Genomic DNA, 21322 nt, shown 5'->3' with positions numbered 1-21322 from the left:
CTCAGCAAGGACTCCTGCAAAGACCCCTGTGAGTTTGTGCTTTACTTAACATCAAACAAATGTGTTTATGTGTGTTTTGTGTAAAACTGTGCTGGCCATGTAGCTTACCCTGTTTGTCGAAAGTCTGTGTAGTTGATTGTGATAAATTGTGGCAAACGAATGGGAACACCAATGTGAAAACTACTGACTTTTCACTAAATATTTCAGAAGCCCAGACAATAAACTGAGCTGAGGTAAAAAGCTGTACAGAGTGATATTACATAAAGTCAAACAAATCAAGAGGTCAAAAGAAGAATTTAGCAATATTATAATTCTCTTTATGCCACTAGAAAAGTTCAAACAACTTTATGGGAGGATTAATCAGCAAGTTGTCATCTGTGGTACTGGGTAAGTTTAACGAGTCATCAGTTTCAATACTGCCTGTTAACGCTGTGCTAGTGCATATGTGCTTTTGTGTTTGTGCTAGTGGTTATAAGATTTGGCAATGGAAGCAGCAAATTGTAAACTGACTCAGTCCAACTTCCCAATACAAAATGTATTCATTAAGGTATAGTTAAAAAAATTGGAAAACGCATTTCCATTCTTTGGGCCGAGCAGAACAAATGTGCAATAAAAAGTTCGCAACACTATTCTTACGGAAATTGTCAAAATTGTTGAATGCGCCAATTAAACAATTTTATGTATAACTGGTTCGTAAAACAAAATCGTTTGTAAAACCATTCTTATGTAAATGGATGCAGAGGCATATTTTGCATGATGCGACAATTGCGTACATTGCTGCATTGAATGTGACCAAGTGACAATTTTACATGCTAACATCTTGTAGAATACAAGATCATTCATAAAACAATTCTTAAAACCATGGATTGTTGAACTGAATGCAACCAAGCGAAAATGTTACACATAAGTAGCTTGTAAAACCACAAAATAATTATTCAGAAAACCATTGTTATGTAGATTGTTGTATTGAATGTGACAGGGTGACAATCTCATTCAGAAACACAAGCAGAATTAATTCATAAAAATCATTTGTAAAACTATTCTTACTGAAATTGTTGCATTGATGCAACAATTTTATGTACGTATAGTTGGTTCGTTAAATGAAATCATTCGTAAACTCATTCTTTGATAAATAGCTGCAATTGCAAATTTCACATGATGCGACAATTGCATACTTGTTGCACTGAATTTGACCAAGCGACAATTTGAGGCATAAACAGCTCAGAAAACTGCAAAATTACTTGTAAAACCATTCTTACATAGATTGTTGCATTGAATGTGACAGAGCGATAATTTTATGCGTAAGTAGCTCGTAAAACCACAAATAAATTATACAGAAAACCATTGTTTTGTAGATTGTTGTATTGAATGCAACAAGGCGACAATCTCATTCAGAAACACAAGCAGAACGAATTCGTGAAAATCATTCGTAAAACTATTCTTACAGAAATTGTTGCATTGCATGTGACCAAGCTACAATTTTATGTGTAAACAGCACGTAAAACCACAAAATTATTTGTAAAACCATTCTTACATAGATTGTTACATTGAAAGTGACAGAGCAAAAATTTTATGTGTAAACAGCTAGTTAAATCGCAAAATTATTTGTAGAACCATTTGTGTTTAAAATGACACATGATGTGACAATTTACGCAAGAATTGCTTTACAAACGATTTATACAGAAATTGATGCTGCTAATGTTTAATTCTGCATAAATTATTCGTAAAACCATTCTTACGTACATTGTTGCATTGGATGTGACCAAGCAACAATTTAACGCATCATAAATTATTGCGTTAAATTAATTGCGTAAAACGCAAAATAATTTGTAAAACCAATTGTACTTAGATTTTTGCATTGAAAGAGACATGTAAACGTGTACGTGTGAACAGCTCACAAAACAGTAAAATTGGTTGTAAAACCTTTCTTACGTACATTATTGCATTGAATGTGACCAAGCGGCAATTTTATGCGCAAACATCTTGTAGGCTACAAGATTATTCGTAATACCTTTCGCAAAACCGTGGCTTGTTGAATTGAATGTGACAGCGACAATTTTAAGCGTAAACAGCTCATTAAAGGGAAATAATCAGTAAAACCATTCTTATGTACACTGTTGCATTGAATGTGATGAAGCAACAACTGTACGTTTAACCTCTCATAAAACCGTAAAATTGGTCGTAAAACCACGTTAGAATTATTTTACAAACTGTTCACACAGAAATCCGTTCTGCTCGTGTTTTATTAATGTGGCCATTTATTTATTTTCTTAACTGGCAGAAAGTTTGGCAGACCTTGATTTGGCTTAAGATAATTGACAACGTGGACAGATAGAGGACAAACAACCAGTCACAGCAGAGACACACACCATAACAGGTTCACATTCACATGGACACACAATCCCTTGGCACACGTTTTATATGTGCAGCGAAATATTCAAGCCCACTAATACTGATTAACGTGTTAAGGCAATGGCAGAGCTTGGGTATAAAATAGTGCTATCGAGTGAAGTAAACGGCTTTGATGGGGCTGCCTGTAAACTACGTTTGTAAACAATATTTATACTGTATATGGGCTATTAAACCATGTGTAAACGTTTTCAGCAAAGTGTTACAGGAGCTATCAAATACTGTGGATCACACTGAACTACTTTGGCATTAGGATGGCGTTTTAATTGTCCTACGAATGTAAAATAGAATGTAAAAAAGCAGCAAAAATCAATGTTTACTAAAACCCAAATTCCGAAAAAGTTGGAATAGTATGAAAAATGCTAATAAAAACAAAAAGGAGTGATTTGTAAATTATATTCACACTTTACTATATTGAAAGCACTACAACTACACATTATATTATGTTTTTCCTTGTGAATTTCATTGTTTTTTGAAAATGTACAGTAATTTCAAATCAGATGATTACAACACGCTCCAAAAAAGTTGGGACTGTCGAGTGTTTACCACTGTGAAACATAACCATTTCTTCTAATAACACTTATTAAGCATTTGGGCACTGAAGACAAAAGTTTGTTAAGTTTAAAAAGTGGAATTTTCCCCCAGTCATCCATTATGCAGGTCTTTAGCTGCACAATTGTACGGGGTCTATGTTGCTGTATGGTGTGCTTCATAATGCACCACACATTCTGAATTGGAGACATGTCAGGACTGCAGGCAGGCCAGTCTAGCACCCAATCTCTCTGATCACACAACCATGCACTTGAAATCCAGGCAGTATGTGGTTTGAAGTTGTCCTGCTGGAAAATGCAGGGACACCCCTGGAAAAGACGGTTCTGGATGGCAGTATATGTTGCTCCAAAATTTTTACATATCCTCACAGATGTGCAAGTTACCCATGCCATGGGCACTGACACACCCCTGGCCCATACTGGCTTTTGGACCTGACGCTAATAACAGCTTGGTTGACCCTCTTCCTCTTTGGCCCGCATAACATGACAGCTTTGTTTTTCAGAAACTTTTTGAAATGTCAAAAAACATAGTCCCACTGTTCTACTTTCCATCTAAGATGAGACCGAGCCCAGAGAAGTCGGCAGCGCTTTTAGACAGTGTTGATGTATGGCTTCTGCTTTGCATAGTTAAATCTTAACTTGCATCTGTAGATGCAGCGGCGAGTGGTGTTGACTAACAAAGGTTTCCTAAAGTTATCCCAAGCCCATGTTCATGATATCCATTACAGATGAATGATGTTTTTTAAGACAGTGATGTATGAGGGATCAGAGATCACGCGCATTCTGAAATGGTTTTTGTCTTGCCCTTTATGCACCGAGATTTGACCATATTCCTTGAATCTTTTAACTATATTGTGCACTGTAGAGGGTGAAATGCCCAAACTCCTTCCAATCTGTTTTTGGGGAACATAGTTCTCAAAGTGCTGGATTATTTGTTGAAACATCTGTTGGCAAATTGACAAGATTCGAATGATCCTTGCTCTTGAAGGACTAGGCTGTTTTAGGAGGCTCCTTATATACTATGACATGATTGCCTCACCTGTTTAACATCTCCTGTTTCACATTGCCTTGTTATTTCAACTCGTCAAATTGTTATTAGTCTTCAATTGCCCGTCTCAACTTTTTTGCCGTGTGTTTCAATCATCTGATTTGAAATTACTGTACATTTTCAAAAAACAATGAAATTCACAAGGAAAAACATAATATAATGTGTAGTTGTAGTGCTTTCAATATAGCAAAGGGTGAATATAATTTACAAATCAATCCTTTTTGTTTTTATTAGCATTTTTAATTCAAGGTCCCAACCTTTTTGGGATTGGGGTTGTATTTAACAAAAAGCAAAACAGAACAGCTGTTGTTTAATGAAACTTAATTCATCCATTATTATGTGTGTAAAAAAGGCTGCTATGATGGCCCTGCAGTTTCTCATGATGGTCAAAATTCAATGCCTAACTTGTGATTCATATAGAAACTGTATATTTTGTCCCATCGCACATAAGTGAATTGTTTACCGATGATGTCTTAGAAGAGTTTGTCCTGTCTAATTGGGCTCTTAAGTACAAAACCAGCATGTAATGAATTAAATATAAATGAATTAAACGTAAACTAGGCCTTCATTTGTGTATGGGGACCCTTAATGTGTGTGTATGTATGTATAAGGAGAACTGCTGAGACTCAATCTCAGGGGCTCACATACACACACCGTCAAAGAAAAGAGGGTTGTGAGGTCAACCTTTAGCACAGGTGTGTGTATGCGTGCATGCGTGTGTTTATGTGTTTACCTGTGAATGTGTGTGTGCATGTGTGTGTATGTGCTTGTGAGAGAGATTATGACACATGGGCACTTTTTACATCTTTACAAATAAAGAAAAAAAGAAAGAAAAGCAAAAAACATGAACAGTTTCAGGCAACAAGACCACAGAAGTGCAAGTTAACAACCTTTTTTAAATCTATATCTTTAAATATGAGGGTTCCATACAAAACACTTACATAATAAAATACCCATGTTATCAAATAATGTCACAAGTAAAACACTGAAGCTGTAGGCAGGATGTACCGTCAGAATTTGGCACTAAATTCCACTCGTTTTTTCTTTATAAGAAAAAAAAAAGATCACATTTTGCTGAACAACATAACACATCTAAATATTGTTTCCCACAATAGAAATAAAATAATATAATGACATAGATGCTTCACAAGCCGACACTGTAACTTGAAGAATTTTTATATAGCTAATTACCCAACAAGAAATTTAGCAAAGAGGGACTCCTATAAAAAAAAAAAAAAAAAAAGGAAACGAAAAAGAAAAACTAAAAAGTAACGAAACGAACAAAAACAAAAAAGTAGTAGTAATAGTACTTATGAAAGGCGTTGTCTATTGTTCAAGTAAATAGATTTTTAGTCTTCTCTTTAAAAACATGAGACAAATAAGACTGTTAGACTTAATGAAACCACGACTTTATCCACGAAAAGCACCGACGGGACGGCGGGTTACACAAACTGTTTTTTTTTCCTCTATACATTTAAACAGTATAAAATATAGGTCATTTCATGTGCATTTAAACCACGGATTGTCTAACTGTAAGTCAGTTCAGCAAAAGGTGTGACACGTAGGTAGCATTTCCCCCCCACCCCCCCAAAGAGGGCAATCTTGTGTTTTTTATTTTAATACCTTTACTACTCTAGAAAAGTGGTTTTATATAGACTTTAATGAGAAATCAAGCCACTTAAAATGGCCTTATCAAAAAACTTTACACTGCCTGAAAAATGTAAAAACCACGAGCAAGCTCTGAGAGATTCTAATATTGATCAGACAGTTTTTTTTTATTTTTTTTTATATTAAAACTGCGTGGAAGTAGTCTATTTCGTTTAGAAACCGGTGTGGGTTTCTTACGGATGGCCTCAATTTGCGAGTGTTGCCGACCGTAAATCCCAACGCCAATCCCTGTATATTGAACGTTCAAGTTTACTTTAAATGAGTGAAAAAGAAAACAACGTAAAGAGAGAGAGAGAGAAAAAAAAACATAATCTGAAAAATAAAAACCTAAGTCAAATGCAAATATTCTTAATTGTTTTGCCACAGGATTATTAATATTTTTATCTTATTTATTTATTTATTTTTCATTTTTTTCTTTTTCTTAAAATGATGCTCTGGTTATGTTAGTAAATATACTCCGTCTCTAGAGTGTGAATGCAGCGTTTTCACATTATTATTATTATTATTATTTTCTGTCTTTCCTCCCTTCCCTCCCTTGCTCCCTCCCTCACCAGTTAATCCAAAAAAAAATAAAAATAAAAAAAATAAAAAAATAAAAAATAAAATAAAAACAGGAAAAAAGCTCAAAATGAGGACACATGCGAAAAATCTCCAAAAAGATCAGGCTAAGTTCAGAGATCAGTAGAAGGAGACCAGGTTATGATCAGGAGAACTCAGAAAGACATCAGAAACAATGACGGGACGATGAGACGTTTTTTTGTACGCCACGTAGACATGCTAGGCAAACGATGAGCATATAGTCATGGAGATGAGTTCTAGGGAAGAAAACGGGAGAGGAGAGTTACACACACAGCTCCGGCACACAACCAACATCATTAAACCATGAGAACAACAAACAAACAAAACAAACAAACAAAACTAACAGAAACAACAACAACAACAACAGCAGCAGCAGCGCTATAAACCAGCGTTTCACCAACATCCATTTCACATTAGCATTTTAACAATGTTTTTATTTCGTACAGTGTTTTTTTTTTCTTTCTTGTACGATACACATAATTCAAATACATTGCAAACACGTCCATGTAAATGTGGCACGCTCTCAAACACACAAAGTACAAACACACACTCTTGATCTCCTTCGTCCAAACACACACACCCAAAAGTATCCATTCCGGGTCAGTCTACGATCCGAGACCGCCGATGGATCGCCATTTGGGAGAAACTATTCAGTTTTTCTGGAGCGTACAAGCAAAAACCAAACAGTACGAAACAAAATGAAACGAAAAAAAGATTTCAGTTATGAAGTGCCACTACTCATGACGAAAGAGAGAAAGTAAGAGAGAGTCGAGACAGAGATATGACGGGGACGTGACAGATGAAATTGTGGAAACTGGCGAGAGGAAATGTGAGAGAAAGAGAAAGACAGAAAGAAAGAGAGAAAGAAAGAAAGAGAGGGGCCTTGTACGTGATTCTGTGTTCTCGTCACACAACAGGACGTGTGGTTTACGAAGACTACCGGACGAGGCTCTGGAGAGAGAGAGCACGACTTTTCCGAACCCAATAACTTAAAAGATAATAAATAAAGTCCTTTACTTCAGAGGCAGTAGAAATTTAGTATAAAAATAGAACTGCATTTTTTTACAAATAAAATTTACAGGCCTGTGGCTTTCTGTAATTAATTTTTTTTTTCTTTCAATAAACATCAAGTTTTCAGTTTCCCTCCCCTCCACATAGAACCTAGAGTGCTTTATTCATTTTAACCATCGACAGATCAAACTTTTTTTAATGCTCTACACAAATTCTGTTGGACAAAGACCACGATCATCTGACGCAAACATAAAAAAAATAATAATAATAAAAATTTTAAAAAAATCCTTAAAAACAAACAAAAAATTATAAAAAAAAAAAAAAATTTAAAAAAAAAAAAAAAAAAACCCTTTACTGACAGAAAATGATAAAAAAAATTAATAAAAATCACTGAACATTTGACGGCAAGTATTTGTTGAGGAAGCTGTTTAGGCAGTTGTTGCCGTTGACTACAGAGAGGCCACAGCGGGTTTTAACCCTTTCCTCTCTAGTGCAGGTGGGCCAAGGGTTCGAAGGAGCAGCAAAGCCCTGATCCGACACCAGAGGTCAAAGGGCAAAGGTTAATGTGCATATTGGTGCTTTAATCATATCGGAACCTTGCCTACTTGTCCTTACAAGCCTCAGGTTCGCAAAGAGAAACAAATAATATACATCTTTCCTTTCTGCTGTTGTTATCACCATAGAATGAAATTGTATAAATATTTACTAAAAAAGAAAAAAAAAAAAGAAAAAAAATTATAATATTTTACATATGACTCCAACGAAAAGAAATAAATTGACCATTAATAGCTGTTCATCCATCGCATACAAAATAATGCCGGAAATGGAAGCGTTCATGTGGAAATAAAAAGAGACAAAATAATAATAACACTGTTATTAATAAAAAAAGCTGAAAGAAAGTTACGGGAGAGTGGCTCCCTCTGGTGGTCAAAGGGTGAAACTCCCCCTCGTGCTCCCCCCTCCCCCCCTGGAGTCCCAGTTTGGTAACCGTGGCAGCAGTGGGGACTTACCCTAGCAGTGTAAAATGAGAGAGGCCCTAGTGCTAAGATCAGTATGGTTTGCTGTCGTTCTTCGAACGCTTGAGCTGGACTTTGAGGCGCTTCATGCCAATCTGAAACCCATTCATCGCCTGGATGGCAGCTTGCGCTGAAACAGGATTGTCATAACTGACGAAACCTGTCATGGAAGACATGTACAAAGAAATGTGAACAGGGAATCTGCAGGTTCAAAGGAATGAAATGTAAGACTTTTTAAGACTTTTTAATCCAAATAAAAGAAAAATTTAAGACCACATTAAATAATTAATTAGCAGGTAAATACAAAACCACTGAGGCTACTTGGATGTCTCTGGACATGTTTTCTTAATATTTTATTGTGCATTTATGTGTTTTCTTTTTTAAAATAAGTTAATACAACATTAAAACTCTGTATGAATTCATTATGAATACATGTAGCCTAAAGTATGTAGCCTATATTGTGACCCTTCTCTTTAGTCACTTGCTTTCCAGCAAGACGTGACGCAATAGACCAATCCTCTGGTAACGTCACCGTTTACGTCAAACACGGAAGTGGTGGCAAAAACCGAGCGCAAAAAGTTAACTTCTATCGGATTACGTTGTTGAAAAATGATTTCGAGGGTTCTCGTTGACTCCTGTGGCTTCAACCCATCAACAGAGCTGACTGGACTGAGAAGATCATTTCAACACAACTTTGCAGCAAAACTTTATAGCGAACATGATTACGTTTGTTATTAACTCATATCATTATAATAATTGTATCGCTAAGAATACGTTTGTATTTATGATGGTTTTGTGTCATAATTTCGTTTAATCATCTAATCTGTCGAATCTAATGCTGCCTTCAAGTGCTGTCGGAATTTCCTACTTCCCATTTCTGAAGTGGTAATTACGAGTATGTCGTGTTCACGTGCTTTGTTGTCAGAAAGAACGGGAAACATGGACGAAGCCAGGTTCGTTCATACATATTTCTTGAGTAACTTTAATTTTGACACCATAATACATATCACTCAGTTAGCTTGCTGACGATAATGGAATTTTGGTCAAATACAAGCTAATTTCACTGTGTAAAAATGTACGACATGCATAGAATGGTTGCTGATATACATAAATGAATTTGACCAAAACGGCAAGCGCTAACAATTAGCTGTATTTAGAAAAATGAACAAAACCGGTCATTCACTACAGAAACTGTCCTCTCCTCCGCCATGTTCAAAGTTTAGAACTCCTCCAATCTCGGAAACTCAGGTATCAAAATTATCTCCGAGTTTCCCAGTCGTAATTATGACTTGATCATTCATGTGCAACTTCCGAGTAGGAAACTCGTATTTACGATAATTCTGATAGCATGTGAAAGCAGCATTAAACAATTGTCAGTGGGCTGTCTGCCATCACTTACTGCACATGCAGTATATTGAAAACAGATTATATACTAAATATTACATATAGATAATATTTTTCATATTATGTATATTATTAATATTATAATATCTATATAATTATATTATTATTGATTTGTATATGATAAATTTGTTTTTTTAAATTGACTGATTCAGATGGCAGAGAAAATACCTGTATATATCAGATCTAGAGAGATGGAGATGAGAGATGCAACAGGTGTAACTCTGCAGCTGAGTAGTTCTGTTAGCTTTACCATTATTGTCAAAGGTAATGTAAAATAAGGAAACGCCACAATCTGAAAGGCGTCAAAAGACCGCTCCAACCTCGCGCGCTTGCAAATTGCAATGTTGAAAGCTTCATTGATTATAAGCAGGAGTGATAGTGTTAGCACATCGCTCGCATACAGAGACACAGAATAACGGCATTTGCATTTCGGATTAATGGGTTTATGAAGTTTTATACATGTGTAACATCGTAAATTCAGTAAAAATGCCCTTGCTTTTGCTTCCCTGCACGCTCACACTAAACCTCAAGCATCAGTTGCTAAATGCTGGCTGCACGAGAGAGAGAGAGAGAGAGAGAGAGAGAGAGAGAGAGAGAGAGAGAGATGGTTTTGACTCACGCAGATTCTGCTGTTTTAAGCATCTCCTCTATTCACACCCCAAAATTTAAGACCTCAGCAAACGAAATTTAAGACTTCTTGTAATTTATTTAAGATATTTTATGGCCTTAAATTGTAAAGTAAATTTAAGACTTTTTAAGGACCCGCGGGTACCCTAGGGGAAGATGAGTTTGGCAACAAAATAATGTGCTGCAGAAAACACCCTGTTTATTTTCCAAGTCACAATGCAAATAAAGGAAGCAAGGGAATAAAATAGTCACAAAAATTTGTACATATCAAAACTATTCACATGGAGTCTACCACCACATTTTTGCCATTCTCATTAAATGGTATTACAAATGTGGCGAGTTTTTGTGGAATATGAACAGTTTAAAAAACAAAACAAATTTGGTGAGAATGAAACTAAGTATAGAAGTACAGTCTGTTACAATCCGCGTATGCCATATTGTCTTACGGTCTTGTGTCACAACTAATGTTTTGTCCACTAAAATAAAAATCAAGATGCATGTTCAGTATTCTGTTGGCTGAATGAATGACAACAAGGTAAATGTAGGAAGGAATTGAACAGACTAGATTTAGGTCTGGGTAAAAATATTGATTTTCAGATGCATCGCAATCTTTACTTGATATCTTGTTATCGATTTTTGAACCCCAAAATCGGTCTATGCGGCAGCCCTCCACAATGCGAGTAAATCACTCAAATTTCACACTATAGAACTAAAAATTTATGTGACAAGCCACTGGCTGCTAAATGGTCAGATTTTACACTCCAGTGATTGAGTAGAATATTGGTAAAGAAGTTTAAAACCAACATTCTTTCACTGTGTTCTGTGAGTAAACATTTGGTTTGACTCGTTCCGTGTAATGTGTACCAAAGACGAGATCCACGTAATCCATTTGTCACTGCGGTATTGAAGCCTTTAAATTCCACTCTTGTTAATGTGCTCAAATAAAACACGTCAAGACAAGACGCCCACTGAACTGCTGGTATTTTTAAAGAGACAGTTTTAATTTCTTGCTCTACTAATAATGGAAATACTTGTAAATAGTAAAAATTATGCATGTATAAATATACACACAGTGGCAAGAAAAAGTATGTGAACCCTTTGGAATTAGCTGGTTTTCTGCATTAATTGTTCATAAAATGTGATCTAATCTTTATCTAAGTCACAAGTATAGACAAACACAATGTGCTTAAGGTAACAACACACAAACAATTATAATCTTTCATGTCTTTATTTAACACATCCCATTAACATTTACAGTGCTGTGGAAAAAGTAAATGAACCCTTGGATTTAAAAACTGGTCAGTCCTCCTTTGTCAGCAATAACCTCAACCAAACGTTTCTGGTTGCTAAGGATTAAACCTGCACAATGTTCAGAAGGAATTTTGGACCATACTTCCTTACAGAACTGCTTCAGCTCAGCCATATTCTTAGGATGTCTGGTGTAAATGGCTCTCTTGAGGTCATTCCACAGCATCTCTATTGGGTCAAGGTCTGGGCTCTGACTGGGCCACTCCAAAAGGTGGATTTTCTTTTTTTTGAAGCCATTCTGTAGTGGATTTACTTTGATGTTTAGGGTCATTGTCCTGCGGCATCACCCAACTTCTACTGAACTTCAGCTGGCGAACAGCCACCCTGACATTATCCTGTAGGATATCTTGATAAACTTGGGAATTCATTTTTCCCAAATCACGATGCTCCCTTCACCGTACTTCACTGTTGGGATGATGTTTTCATGTTGGTATGTGGTGCCCTTTTTACGCCATACATAGTGCTGTGAAATCTTCCCAAACAATTCAACCTTAGTTTCATCAGTCCACAAAACATTTTTCCAGTAGCATTCTGGAGTGTCAAGGTGGACTTTGTCAAACTTCAAGTGTGCAGCAATGTTTTTGTTGGAAAGCAGCAGCTTCCTTCATGGTGTCCTGCCATGGACATCATGCCTGTTTAATGTTTTCCATAAAGTAGACTCATGAACAGAGACGTTAACCAGTTTTTAGTCTTTAGCTGTCATTCTAGGGTTCTTTTTTACCTCAGTGAGCATTCTGCGGTGTGCCCTTTGAGTACTCTTCGCTGGACGGCCAATTCTAGGGAGAGTAGCCACAATATTAAATCATCTCTATTTATCCACCTTTTTCCTGAACGAGGAACTGTTCCACGATTCGACTGTTTTCAATTCCGGTCTCCAGTATTTTCACTTGCATCAGCGTATATTCTTAGCGGGTAATGTAATGTTTAAGGTATTACATTTGTAAAAATGTTCAAAAAACATGCCAATACTTAGAGTAGAGCTGATCGTTTTTTGTTTTTGTTTTTTATAGACAATGTTCCACCTGAGTGTGTAGATGACATGAAGAGATGGTCCAAGGTTAGTTACGTTGATATCAATTAATTATTATATCAGTTATTGAGTTGAGTTATGACAGCCAACAACTGCACAAGTTGAGCCTGAAATTCATTTTTATACTAAGCAATACTTAAATGGTTGTTGTTCTCCTCTGGATCGCTCGTTTTGGCAGTTTTTACTTTGTGTCTCGAGACCAGAAATACAAAACAGGCAATTAGAATCATCATGGCGCTGCCCAGAGGTTGCTCAGAAAAACTGTGGATAGATGAATATCTAAACTCTTCAGGATAACTTTGTAACCCTTTCCAGCTTTATGCAAAGCAACAATTCTTGGTAGGTCTTCTGAGATCGCTTTTTTGCGAGGCATGGTCCACGTCAGCAGATGCTTCTTGTGAATACCAAACTCAAAATGTTTGAGTGCCAGGTTTTCAAACTTATGACACTGGTTAGATTGTTTTGATGTCATTAGCCTAGAAGTTCACATACTCCAACCTACACTGTGAATGTTTGAATGATTTATTCAATATTTACAAGAAGAATACAACAATCTGTGTGTTATTAGTTAAAACCGATTGTGTTTGTTCATTATTGTAACTTAGATGAATATCAAACTAGATTTTAAGACAAATTTATACATAAATGTAGGTAATTTCAAAGGGTTCACATACTTTTTTTGCCACTGTATACACAGTATTAGAGCTGTCAAAATAATGCGCTAACACATGCAATTAATTAAACACGTTTAACGTGTTCATTTTTGTTTAACACGATTAAAGCATTTACCAATTTGACATTAGATTCTGACATTTTATTCAGTGCTGTGTGAGTATTGAACATTGGTTAGATTATGGCAGAAACTTTGCGATGTGTGTGGAGACATATAACACTGACGTACACACCACAAACAAACATACAGTGATTCCGTATCAGTTATCAAGTGATGGAGGAAGGACCTCTTAACACTATTTGTAGTACAAAACAAAACTAGATAGGACTTGTAACACAAATCATGTACTTTGCAGCCTCTGTATGGCACAATTGAATTACCATAGAAGCATGTGAAGTCTTAACTATCACCAAAATGCCAATTCACCAATACGCAGGCAGTGCCAGCACTAAAAGCAGAACAAGATGTCTGCAGCACTTTGCATGTGAATTTAAAAGCAGTGCTTGATGTTGGCATTGATGTCCTGATCCGAATCATGAATGCAGCTTCACGATTGCCATAGTCAGCCAGCCAATTAAAATTTTTTGGAGGATGAGAGTTTAAGAGATTTAATGTGCATTTCATTGAATAAGCAACCTATGGGGACGAGTTCTTTCAATTAGTCAACCTCCCACTTACTGTGTCTTTGGGAAACTTTTAATGTTACTTGAATTGGTGCTATTTTAGTGCATTTCTGTCTCTATACTGTGCTTTGTTTGGAAATTGCTAATCAAGCATTTTTTGTTACATATTGTTTTGTTTTCTTTCATAAGAAAATGGAAAAGTAGTATATAGAGTGAAATTTCAGCACTGTAAAAAATAATGTGACATTTAAAATGATTTGTAATTAAAAATGTAAAAATTATGATTGAAATATACCCAAATTAATCAGAATCGAATCGGGAAATATTTATCAATAACCAGCCCTCAACTTCAATCCCTCACAGCCTTGCTTACATACGTCTACACTGAGTAATGCTTATATAACTATTGATCTATTGGTTTTGTCTTTCCTTTGAGTGCCTTTGTATCTCATTTCATACCAAAGCACTTGCTCAGATTGGTCTGTTTGTCGATAAAGACTTTGGCAGAGACCACGTTTCCAAAAGGCATGAACATCTGTAGGATGTCCTGGTCCCCAAACTCCTGTGGCAGGTGGTAGATGAACAGGTTGGCCCCTTCAGGTCCTGCTCCACACATACACACAAAACACGTACACATTAAGCGGACAGCCAAGAACTATACTCTTGCTTTAAAATATCATAAAAATTCTCAAATTACACCAGAAAAATTCAATCTGAAAGTAACTACCATATTATTAAAGACTCTCATGTAGTCAGTATCCATTAATATTTAACATATGTGTTTTCATTTTTTATGCAGCCGCATAGGGAGCTTACGCACAAGACATCCTTGTGTTCAAAAACAGCTAAGGGGCAATGGAATGGGACAGAACGCAGGGGTTGGGGCACATTTTTGTCGGCCGTGGTCTGTAAAGTAGCTCGAAATTGTAAACGTCTATTTAAAAAGAATTGTTGAATCAGTCTTTCAATACTTTGTACAATTTAGAATAACCGCTCACCCGACGATGCATGCTAAACGACATTGTAGCAGGTAAATTTAACGCGTGCTACTGCACATAATCAATACAAGTGAGCCTCTTCTGATTCGCTGCACTACATAATATAAGTTAAACTATTTTTTTACTTGAGGAAATCTTAAAAATGCACAATTCATGGTGTTAGAAGGTCAAAAAGCAAGACAATTTTTCGCAGACCGAAAGCGTGTGTTCTGTATGTTTGCCCCCTGATGGGTGTGTGTCCATACCCTCTTTCTGGCTGCCCGCAGCGCTCTGTTGCTGCAGTAGGGACTGGCTGTAGAGGGTGGGCAGGGCGGCGGCTGCGTACTGTTGGATCCCTGAGTAGGCCTGTGTGAGAGCATCCATGGGCCCAGCCGACCCGTTACTCAGGCCCGTGCTGCCCAGCCCGCCGTTAAGAGCCGCCATACCTGAGAGCATGTGAGCAACTTTACATAAAACCCAACAATAAAGAAAAAAGAAGTGCTCTTACTCGTTAGTGTTTGGACTCAGGGTGTGTTTCTACAACACAACACACACAAAAACGCACACACAAATATACACACCACACACAAAAACAATCAAACAAACGTAAAAAGTACAACGGTAAATGAAACACTCATCAACAAAAACAACTAACAAAATCTATTATGACATCACACAGGACAATACATTATAAACGCCACCCACTCACACACACATATACACACAAACAAGATAGATAAGATACATAATATACTGACCGGTGTATGCAAATGAGGAGCGCGGCCTACACATGCACACTAATGTCACAATAGCAGCACGAGACGATCACCACGGTGACCCTCAGACACACAGAAACATCTGACCAACCACCTTCTTAACCTCACACAGCGGAACTCTAATGCTGATGATATCATGATTCTTCATCAGCAGTCTTGTTTTATTGTTGTATTAAAGGAGTTGTGGGTAAAATGATAAACTATTAATAAAATGATAATTTATCCTTGGACTCATTAAAAGTAGAACCGTTGACTGCAAAAACAGATACATATGCACTCTTGTTAGTAGACATATAGGTGGCATCACCACAGATTAACTGTTACGGAGGGTAGGGTTTTTTTGGGTGCACTTCAACCAGAAGGTTTGTAATACATTGTTTTTCCAGATCTCGTTGTCAATGGCTGTGTTGACTTCTTTTACACTTTGGCATTACGAAACAGAAGAAGACTACTTACGCTAATAAACGCCCCTTATAGTACCCCTTGAGGCAACTTGCATTGCAACTTGAGAATGTATTTGCTTTGTAGTATGAACTACATTCTGACATTTTGCAATGCAACAACATGTGAAATGGAGCTTAAGTGAATGTGTTCACGTTCACGTACTTGCACAGAGTATGTTTCGGGTTTACTCAGGACTTAATGTGTGTGTGTGTGTGTGTGTTTGTGTACAAGTACTGATTCATGAGTATTTACTGACTGGCCTTTTGGCTTGACGGCCTGGAAACAATAAATGATGAGCGAACTGCTTGGATGGCCAGCTTCCTCATTTATCCAGCAATAATTACAATACTGACCTTTTATATTCAATTACACTATACAGCCTCTTAAATGAGCACAGGGTGTGTGTGTGTGTGTGTGTGTGTGTGTGTGTGTGTGTGTGTGTGTGACCGTGAGAGAGAGTTCGAGTCATTTGAATGAATTTAAATTGTTGGCGTTCTGCTGGAAAGAGCTTGATTTATAAAACTAGAAACCTGGCTGAAAGGTCACAACAGAAGATAGAGATTTTGCCCATGTGCTGGCACACTGACATATAAACATGCACAGACCGGCGTGATCTTTAGCTGGCCTATTCATAGTAATTACACTCTACAATGGCCATTAGGTACATTCTAATAACATTCGTACAACTCCTGCATAATAAACTGCCGTTATTACAAATGGACACGGATAGGCCTAGTCCTAACTCAATCAAACTTCTTGTGCCTAAGATAAAACACATACATACACAACATACATACATAGACAATAGCGACAACACAAGTGCACGTCTATAGAAACACCCACAGAGCAATGGTTTAGCGGTGTATTAGCATATGGAGATGTGGCCGACTGGTGCAAACACACGCATGACTGCAAGGCATGGACTACATTTGTTTCAACTGAGCAAATGGATTTGATTTGATTTGATTTGATTTAATAGTGAAGCATTTAACAGATCACACAAAAATGTTCTATATTTTAGCAACAGAATACTGAAATTCACTGTGCATGTAAACATCCACCAAACTCTCACTGAAATGCCCAAAGAGATGCCCTCACTTTGGTTATGGCAAGTCAGTGTTTCATGAAGAATGAGATAAATCCCAAAATTTGTCCTAACAACTTGCAATAGCAACACAATTTGTAACAAATTATTTTTCTTAGTTTATATATAAATAATGACATGTATTACTATAAAACTCTGAAACTCTATAGTGAATACTGTATGTATCTTTACTATATGTTAAAGCTATGTAACTTTTTCCAGTGTTAAAATACATTCTTCTATCCCAGCTTAAAATGCAGAGACAACTATAAGTAAGCCGTTCATAGATTAATTTCTCAAAAACTGTAAACACTGTGTCTCTGTGGCACTATAAAAATTTCAGTGTTTGTTTTGAGCGACCCACTTAGACTCGCCCCAACATTGTTACTTATCCAATGGCGTGAGTTGGGCGTAAGACTATCTGACCGTTTGAACAACAGCAGACGAGTGGCGTATTCGGAAAGCTGTTTTGAAAACATTGTTTATTTGTGCAATTCCGTTCGGTGTTGCTAGTATTGCTGAAATGACATCAGCTTTAACTAGTCAGTAATTAGAATGTTTTCAAATAGTACACCAAACACAGTAATGGTTCTTGGATAATTTTGAGTCATAATAACCTGCAGTTCAGTGAGCAAATAAGTCTGACTGATTCAGTCCATGATCCAGACCGATGTTTTGATTCAGACTGATTTTTCAATTTGTTCAACTGGTTAATTAAAAAGAACTGCAACTATCAAGCATATCGGTAGCATAATGGACAGCACACATTGCTGTATGTTTAGACAAAGCAACAGAAAGTTGTGTTGACTATTTATTGTCAATATATTATTTCGCTGCACCCAGTTTTCTATTTGCTGTGGGGCTGAAGATTTAGAACCGTGGTGTGGGAAACACTGGCATAACTTCAGAGAGTAAATTGCTAGAATATTTGTTGGTTGTGTGTGCTTGTGAGAAACTGGGCATCTCTGTGAGCAGTGGGCTGCTGGTATGAGGTGATGCTGTATGGTTTGGGATGGAGAGGCCGATGTACGGTAGTACTCACTGTTGACGCTACCTGCTAGTGCATTAATGTTATTAAGGCCCATGGTGGCCCCGGCCAGACCCTGCAGTGTGCCCAGAGAACCCAGGGAACCCATTGCACCTGCACTCGAGTTAGCCGTGGAACCTGCTGTGGGGTAAGACAGATAGAGCAGGAAGGAGATACAGATGGAGAATTGAAGAGAGAGAGAGAGAGAGAGAAAGAGAGAGAGATGTTTGAATGTACAAAGTCACTGATGACACTGGAATGATAAAAGCTCCTACACATAGATAAAGTCTTTAGTAAGGGTACACAAAGGGTAAAATGGAGGGATGATATGTCAGTGTATGCTATACAATGGCAGAGATTTCTTTTATACGGGTTTATGCTGCACTGCAGGACAGCTATTATGCTATTTGTATGTCAGTGTGATGAAGAAAAAATTTATAATGTGAAAATAAGAGTGTGACGTGTCCCAAACTAGTTATTAAGGGATGTTGTTAGGCATAACCCGAAGCAGAGTTTAGTTTTTTACAGTTGCAAAGCTAATATATGCTTTGTGTGCATACGTGAAGCTGTTTACAATCATGAAGGTTCAAATAAAAAAAGACAATAATCAAATGAGATTTCATTCATTGGATCCTACCTTTAATTCACTGGCTTATTTTTTTTATTTTTTTTTTATTTACATCAAAAATTATTAGAATGTGTTGTATACTGTTACGATGATATAAAATTACTCATACCGTCATATGAGATTGTGAAGAGGAGGAGGGTGGGGCTGGGCCATGAGTGCGCACACCCGGCACCCAATCGGGCTAATCAGCCGAAGAAAGGGATGGAGACGAGCTGGATGCGGCAGTTCGAGAGAGAGAGAGCCACACGCAGCCGCCATGTGTGTGTTTATGTTTGTGACTTTTTGTTTAAGTTCTCATTAAATATTACTTTGATGGTTCGTCCAGTTCCTGCCTCCCCCTTTCTCATTTTAATCCCCCCGTTACAGAGATCTTTATAGATTGCCAGAGGGAATCAGTTCAAATTTGATTGTCTTGCAGCAACAGGCGAGATAAGAGTTATCAGTGACAATGAAGATTATTGCAATCATGAAGGTGATGACAATGATGATGAATTTTCAGATAAGACAATAAAATTCAAACAGAAAAAGTCTTGAAACAAAGAATACAACAGAAAAAGAAGTTCATAACTAACTGTTCGCCTGCCTGATTTCTGCTAATGCAAGTATGAAATAAGATTTTGAGTTACAAAGAGAGATACAACTATGCAAATCTAACCATAGAACCACGTGTCACATTTACATGTCTCCTGCTTTCACTTTTCAACAGAAACAACTCTTTCAAAATTAATGGAACACGTTTAAAGCCACGGGGCACACCAGCTTAATGCCACACAAATTGGCACACTCCCAAACATGCTAATTATGACCATGATGCCGTGAACCCTGATGCCAAGAAACTACGTATACAAACACACACATACACATGACATGAAGACTTATGTTTGTAATGAAAGATATACGATGAAGGACAAGAATGACGGACTCGACTACAATGAATGAAGGGACAACGACGCTATTGTGGTGATGATACCGCTATCGAAGATGGTGATGATCGATGATGGTGACAGCGATGGGATGACCTCTGGTTACCTGGGCTGGCCAGGGCTCCCAGGGACCCTGTGCTGGAGGTCAGGGCGCTAGCGGTGGACGGGCTGGCTGAGCTCTGTGCTGCAGCCGCTGCTGCGGCTAGAGTGGCCAGATTCTGCAACTGCAGAGCATTCATACCTGAAGAAAGAGAAAGTTTCAGTGTGTGCAATACGTGTGTTTGACTGCTTATGCTAAAAATAAAGGAGGGAACCACTTCTGCGCTTCAAGTTGCTCTACATCTTTGTGTACTTGAGTTAGTAGAATTGTATATGTAGATGTGTTTGGTACAGAAGATCTGAGAATAAGTGAATGTGTTTGAGCAAGAGTGCATCAGTCTAAGGAGATCCAAAGGTGACTCTAGATTAGCAAGTGTGTAGCAGAGCTATATGCAGTGGCCATGACACCAACACACCACGGGCAGTGGCCTGCAGCCAAGAAGGACAGATACTGGAAGTGGTACAGGAAAATGCACAGCATGTGTTGTATATACATGCTCAATGTATATACTCTATAATATGAGGAAGCACACAGACACAGAAAAACACACAAACAAGATGGACAACATTTGGGTTCGCTGGACAAGTGCTCATAGAATTAGACTGCCTGCAGAACACATCTAAAGAATCGAAAGCAATCGTGAAGAAATACACTACATGGCCAAAAGTATGTGGACAAACCTTTCAAATGAACAGGTTTCAGCTATTCTAGTAATTCTAGTGTAATAAATCTTACCGCCAAGTCATACAATACACACTTTTCCACCATCAGGCTGAACGGTTACTGTTGCAGAACCGTGCCGTTACGATCCGGGCTCGTTGGTACAATTATGGTTTCTTTTTCCATGGTGGTGATGCAAAGTCAGAATTAGAATAGACTGACTGGGCCAGTGACCACACAAGAGTTGCCATGTCACTACAGGCGTTCCACCAGAACCGCTCTCTGTCTTGAGTATAGTTAGCTAACCATACTGAAAAATCCGGACTGGGAAAAGTTTGTAATCATACCGTAGCAAACCGTACTCATGTGGAAATGATTCTGGTTTTATTACTCAGTGTGCTCAGAACCATTCAGCCCGATGGTGAAAATGCACTTAATTCTAAGGAATTGTGTGCTTCCAACATTAAGGAAACAGTTTGGGGAGGGCCCTTTTCAGTTCCAGCAAGGCAATACCTCTGTACACAAAGCTAGGTCGATAATGAAATGTTTTACTGCTTCTGTTGTGGAGGAACTTGACTGGCCTGTGCAAAGCCCAGACCAGAATCCCATTGAATGCCTTTGGAATGAATTGGAGCGCAAATCGCAAGCCAGGCCCAATCACCTGACCACATTGTGCTTGACTTCCATGATGCTCATGTCTGAATGGAAGTAATCCTATCCCAGAGGAGTGGAAGCTGTTATAGCAGCAAAGGGAGG

General features: G+C 37.6%; 1 protein-coding gene across 10 annotated transcripts in view; it reads right to left on the bottom strand.

The window, feature by feature from the left end:
• Window positions 1-5590: 5590 nt before the first annotated feature.
• The window catches only part of LOC127435411 (CUGBP Elav-like family member 2), a 206874-nt gene continuing 191142 nt past the window's right edge, over window positions 5591-21322 (bottom strand). For 2 of the 10 annotated variants that reach the window (XM_051688878.1, XM_051688881.1), the window contains exons 9-14: window positions 19913-20047; window positions 18283-18396; window positions 15191-15370; window positions 14407-14550; window positions 8277-8442; window positions 5591-6491 (exon numbers count right to left, since the gene is read on the bottom strand). In XM_051688878.1, coding sequence (XP_051544838.1) covers window positions 8315-8442; window positions 14407-14550; window positions 15191-15370; window positions 18283-18396; window positions 19913-20047 — 701 coding nt within the window. In that variant the 3' untranslated portion in view covers window positions 5591-6491; window positions 8277-8314. Of the gene's footprint in view, window positions 6492-8276; window positions 8443-14406; window positions 14551-15190; window positions 15389-18270; window positions 18397-19912; window positions 20048-21322 lie in introns of all 10 variants that reach the window. The other 8 variants (XM_051688876.1, XM_051688879.1, XM_051688882.1 and 5 more) reach the window with 6 other exon arrangements.

The sequence above is a fragment of the Myxocyprinus asiaticus genome, chromosome 45 (assembly GCF_019703515.2).
Source record: "Myxocyprinus asiaticus isolate MX2 ecotype Aquarium Trade chromosome 45, UBuf_Myxa_2, whole genome shotgun sequence".
Taxonomy (NCBI): domain Eukaryota; kingdom Metazoa; phylum Chordata; class Actinopteri; order Cypriniformes; family Catostomidae; genus Myxocyprinus; species Myxocyprinus asiaticus.
Note: the sequence above shows the minus strand (reverse complement) of the source record. Positions and strands in the feature narration are given on the sequence as shown.